Consider the following 4,776-nt stretch of genomic DNA (forward strand, 5'->3'; position numbering starts at 1 on the left):
CAGAGTACATTTTTAGCCAAGCAAAAAAGTCAAAAATAAAAAACACATAATAAAAATTTCATTTGTGCCTCCATGCGTGACTTACACTCTGACACCGTGTTCCTCTTTTCTATTTTAACTGGTCTAGCTTATCCTGGCCTCTCTTTTGGTCTCATGTTTTGGTCTGGCGCCATCTTTTGGACAAATTTGGAAATATCAGCTCTGTCAATTTATCCCTGTGAACAATCCATATTCTACCATTTGGACCATCTCTATCTCCATGTTACATGACACACGCTTTCCTAATTGTGGACCAAATCCAACAACCAGCGTGATTGATATTTCCAGTGACTGGGAATTCTGGAGAACCATTTAGTCGACTAAGACTAGAATTTATATTTAGTCGACTAAAACTAGACTAAGACTAAAAGAGTCCAGATGACTGACATAAAACTAAGACTAAATAGCATTGTAGTCTAACGACTAAATACACACTTGCAATTAACACTGTTGTACATAAAAGTCCCCTCTTCAATATGTAAAAATTCATCCATCCATTTTCTGCACCATTTTGTCGCAATGGCGGTCACGGGCGTGCTGGAGCCTTTCCAGCAGTAGGCGGGAGACACCCTCAACCGGTTTCCAGCCAATCGCAGGGCACACAGAAACAACCAACCATCCGCACTCGCAGTCCCACCTTGGGGAAATTTGGAGTGCTCAATCGGCTTTATCAAGCATGTTTTAGGGATGTGGGAGAAAACCGGAGTACCCGGAGCAAATCCCTGAAGCCTCGGAGAGAACATGCAAACAGGGAGGGTCAGCGGGGGAATTGAACCGGCACCCTTCTAACATAACACATGCTAACATATGTAAAGATTTTACGATGCAAATGTCCCCTCTTCAATATATAAACTTTGCGCAAGTCCCCTCTACGATAGGAAAACATCGCACCAACAAAAAATGAAATGTCGGAAAAGTGCCCTATTCAATAAGTATAAATCAGCTTGAAATTCAATAAAGCAGAGTGTGTAATATTTTGTTTGTCTTGAACATTTTACAATGCACATGTCCCCTCTTTAATATATAAACTTCGCGCAAGTCAACCTCTATGATAGGATGACATTGTACCAGCAAAAATAACATGTCAGAAATGTCAGGTATGTACATTATTTGTATGGACAGAAAAGTGCCCTATTCAGTCTGCAAAAATCAGCTTGAAAGCAGAGTGTGTAATATTTTGTTTGTCTGAACATTTCACAATGCACACGTACCCTCTTTAATATATAAACTTCGCACAAGTCCCCTCTACGATAGGAAGACATCGCACCAGCAAAAAATGAAATGTCGGAAAAGTGCCCTATTCAATAAGTATAAATCAGCTTGAAATTCAATAAAGCAGAGTGTGTAATATTTTGTTTGTCTTGAACATTTTACAATGCACATGTCCCCTCTTTAATATATAAACTTCGCGCAAGTCAACCTCTATGATAGGATGACATTGTACCAGCAAAAATAACATGTCAGAAATGTCAGGTATGTACATTATTTGTATGGACAGAAAAGTGCCCTATTCAGTCTGCAAAAATCAGCTTGAAAGCAGAGTGTGTAATATTTTGTTTGTCGGAACATTTTACAATGCACACGTACCCTCTTTAATATATAAACTTCGCACAAGTCAACCTGTCTTGACAATGTACCAGCAAAAATGAGATGTCGGAAATGTCAGCTATATGCATTATTTGTATGGACAGAAAAGTGCCCTATTCAGTATGAAAAAAAATCAGCTTGTAAGCAGAGTGTGTAATATTTTGTTTGTCTGACATTTCACACTGCGCATGTCCCCGCTTTACTATATAAACTTCACGCAAGAAATATCAGAAATTGATATTTTTGCAAAAATTATAAAACTTCACCAAATAGTTTCAGACATGATTCTGACAAGATTTAAAGCATAAAAAAGTGGGGAGTCAAAAAAATGTCTCCACCTCACCCAGGGGCCCCTGTTCGTGGGTGTGTTAACAATGGAGTGTGAATACGACGTGTGTGGAATACACCGTGTGGAAACGTGTGGAACAGCAGAAGCAGTGATTTCCACACTCACACACTTTTTGGTCCCCTTTTTGCAAAAATTATAAAACTTCACCAAATAGTTTCAGACATGATTCTGACAAGATTTAAAGCATAAAAGAGTGGGGACTCAAAAAATGTCCCCCACCTCACCCAGGGGCCCCTGTTCGTGGGTGTGTTAACAAGCTAATGTACCCTCTTACATCTGTCTGCCGGAACACACCTACACACACACACACACACAAGTGTTGATATGAACATAAAAGAGCCGCATGCGGTTCGGGAGTTGCGGCTTGGCCAAACCTGTACTATACAACTTTATTTGTGTAAAATTTTCACAACAGCTGTCACACAAACAAAGCGGGAAAAACCGAAGACGTGCGTGTTCCGCCCACGCTGGATTTATTTGCACCTTTGAAAAGACACCGTATTGCCGCAGATGTGGCAAAGAGTACTTTTGGGCATCTGAGACGGAAGGATGTCCAAAGCATCACGTCACCTGCTCTGGTAGGAATGGTGGTGGGACGTTGAGGTCAACCGCTTTGGGGTTGGCTGAATCTTTGGTCGCAGGATGCCACACACTTGAAGACAGAAGCAGAAAAGCAGAGCTAAATGCAAAATGTACTCACCGGTGACTCCAATTTTTTCCCCCCCTGAAGAAATGGATGGACGGGTGGCCCCGGCTGGCCGGTGGGACTCTTGTTATTCTGACCCTTTTTAGTGCGCGTTTGGGGCAACAACCGTTTTTTGTGGCGCTCTCTTCTGGTTCAAGAGTGCCCTGCATGTGAATTTGCCTTTCCTGCCTTCTGATTGGATGAGCGCCGGTGTGACGCGGTGCCTCTGTCACCGTGGCGGGGGGTATACGTCGGCATCGGAGCGTCTGCCAACGTCTGAGACCGGCTGGCAGTGTATCGGAGGTGTCGAGTGCGGTGCCGCTGGAGCTCACTCACCAGCTGGTGTTAGGGCCACAGAATGAAGGCCAAGGAGAAGACTAGAAAGAGAAACAGAAACTTCTCCTCCAATTGTTTGATTTGTCTCTTGTGAGCTTCGATGAATTCTTTCAGCTCTTTGTTCCTCTAGGACGGACAAATGGAAAGTAGCCTTCAAAAGCCAGTAAGCGTGCAAGTAAGTGCCGGGCTGGCTTTGGGCCCTTACCTGTTGCGCGCTGTGCAGCAGATCCATTCTCTCTTGGAGGATGCAAGCGTCGCGCTCCCTCAACTCCCACATCAGGGCTCGCTTCCATTGGTCCACGGCGCTCCTAAGCTCTTGTCTCTGATCCGCCGTCAGCACGTCATTCACGCCAGCGTGGCTGGCTTTTTCGCCGTCCGTGGCGGGGCAGTCCCTCTGCGGTAGCGCCTCGTACAACATGGCCTCCAGCTCCATGATCCTCTGGGCCGCAATCCTCGTCCATCAGTAGTCCGGCGGGAGATTTGAGGGCGGCTTACCTTATGAGCCTGGTCCATGGAACGCTTCCTGAAGTCCAACTCTTCATCCAGGTAGCCCTTCTGGTTGCAGAACATATCCTAGCACAGCTCAAGGTCAGAATTGTTGGGGCACATTGCCCCGAGTTCCCCTTGGCTGATGTCGCGTGTCTGTCTACCTTCTCACTTTCAATGTCCAACATCTTCTGTTGAAGTGCTGACTTGGTCACTTTGATGTATTCTAACCACTGAGGAAAGGCTGCTGTCACATAAGCAGAATGCGAGAGCGTGCGTGGACGTGCGCGTTACCTTCTCGGCTAGGGTGGGAAGGGTCCTGGCGTGAATCACGACCACCTGCTCCTCGTTGGTGAGATTCTGCAAGAGCCCAAAGGCACAGCGTCAACAAGGTTCTTTCAGCGCAAAGCCTTCCAAAAGTCACATTTGAGCCGCCGAGTCTCGTGGAGTGCGAACATAAGGAGTTCGACATACACTTACGGCGTTATCGCCCAGGATGTCCAGCTTCTTCATCAGATCACTGATGACGATGTCCTGGGGAAAGGCGCAAGGAGCAATGTAAGGTGTTCTGGGACCTCAGGTTAAGGTTAGGGTTGCGAGGGACGCCTTACGTACGCTCACGCCGTCGGCCTCGCAGTAGATCTGCAAAGGGCTGAGGCCGTCTGGGAAACGGACTTGCAGAAACTTCAAGACGGGGGAGCGCCACTCCCTCTCCTGAAAGGCAGAGGCATGCATCCATCCGTCCGTCCGTCCGTCCGTCCGTCCGTCCGTCCGTCACATCTCTGGCCTCAACACGCTTGTGCGAGTCTTCCCACCTCCAGCTCCAGGATGCGGAACTCAAGCAGTTCGTTTTGGTCTCGGATATCCTGGATGTGCTCTTTCAGACGCGCTTCTTCCGCCTCCATCCGCCTGACCTGAAAAGACAGTCAGACCTCATCTGCGGGGCTTCCGGACGGGTGTGACGCCAAGCGACTCCGCCCAGCGCCTTTCTTTCCGTCACCTTTTCGGCCAACTGCTGATTGCTCTGACGCAGCAGCTGCTTCTCCTCCACCCACTTGACATTCTAGAAGAGACAAACGCGTGGACAGCTTTGAAATGTTGTGTCATTTTCATCCACAAATTCTTTGGTTGACTGGAAAATGACATTTGCTTTTCTCCGCATTTTCCCAGCCACGTTCAGGGGGGGGGGGGGGGGGGTTGGTCCAGTAATGCCAGACGAATGAGTGACTGAAGAATGTAGCTATTTTGTCTGAGAAAAAGGTGTGCTCATTGATAAGCTTACCTGTCCTTGTTG

At 47.0% G+C, this 4,776-nt stretch overlaps 1 protein-coding gene across 1 annotated transcript; it reads right to left on the reverse strand.

The window, feature by feature from the left end:
• Nucleotides 1–329: 329 nt before the first annotated feature.
• LOC125982062 (janus kinase and microtubule-interacting protein 3-like) lies at nucleotides 330–3,701 on the reverse strand. Its single transcript, XM_068653069.1, has 2 exons — nucleotides 3,202–3,701; nucleotides 330–3,122 (listed from the first exon to the last, which is right to left on the reverse strand). The coding sequence occupies exons 1-2, from the start codon at nucleotides 3,427–3,429 to the stop codon at nucleotides 3,006–3,008; spliced, it is 345 nt and encodes a 114-aa protein (XP_068509170.1). The 5' UTR covers nucleotides 3,430–3,701; the 3' UTR covers nucleotides 330–3,005.
• Nucleotides 3,702–4,776: the final 1,075 nt, after the last annotated feature.

This window comes from Syngnathus scovelli, chromosome 15 (assembly GCF_024217435.2).
Source record: "Syngnathus scovelli strain Florida chromosome 15, RoL_Ssco_1.2, whole genome shotgun sequence".
In the NCBI taxonomy this organism is placed as follows: Eukaryota; Metazoa; Chordata; class Actinopteri; order Syngnathiformes; family Syngnathidae; genus Syngnathus; species Syngnathus scovelli.

Coding starts and splice junctions, on each gene's coding strand:
- LOC125982062 (XM_068653069.1), bottom strand. CDS start 3,429: ATGGAGCTGGAGGCCATGTTGTACGAGGCGCTACCGCAGAGGGACTGC. Junction 3,123..3,201: donor TGCTGCACAGCGCGCAACAG/GTAAGGGCCCAA, acceptor TGTCCGTCCTAG/AGGAACAAAGAGCTGAAAGA.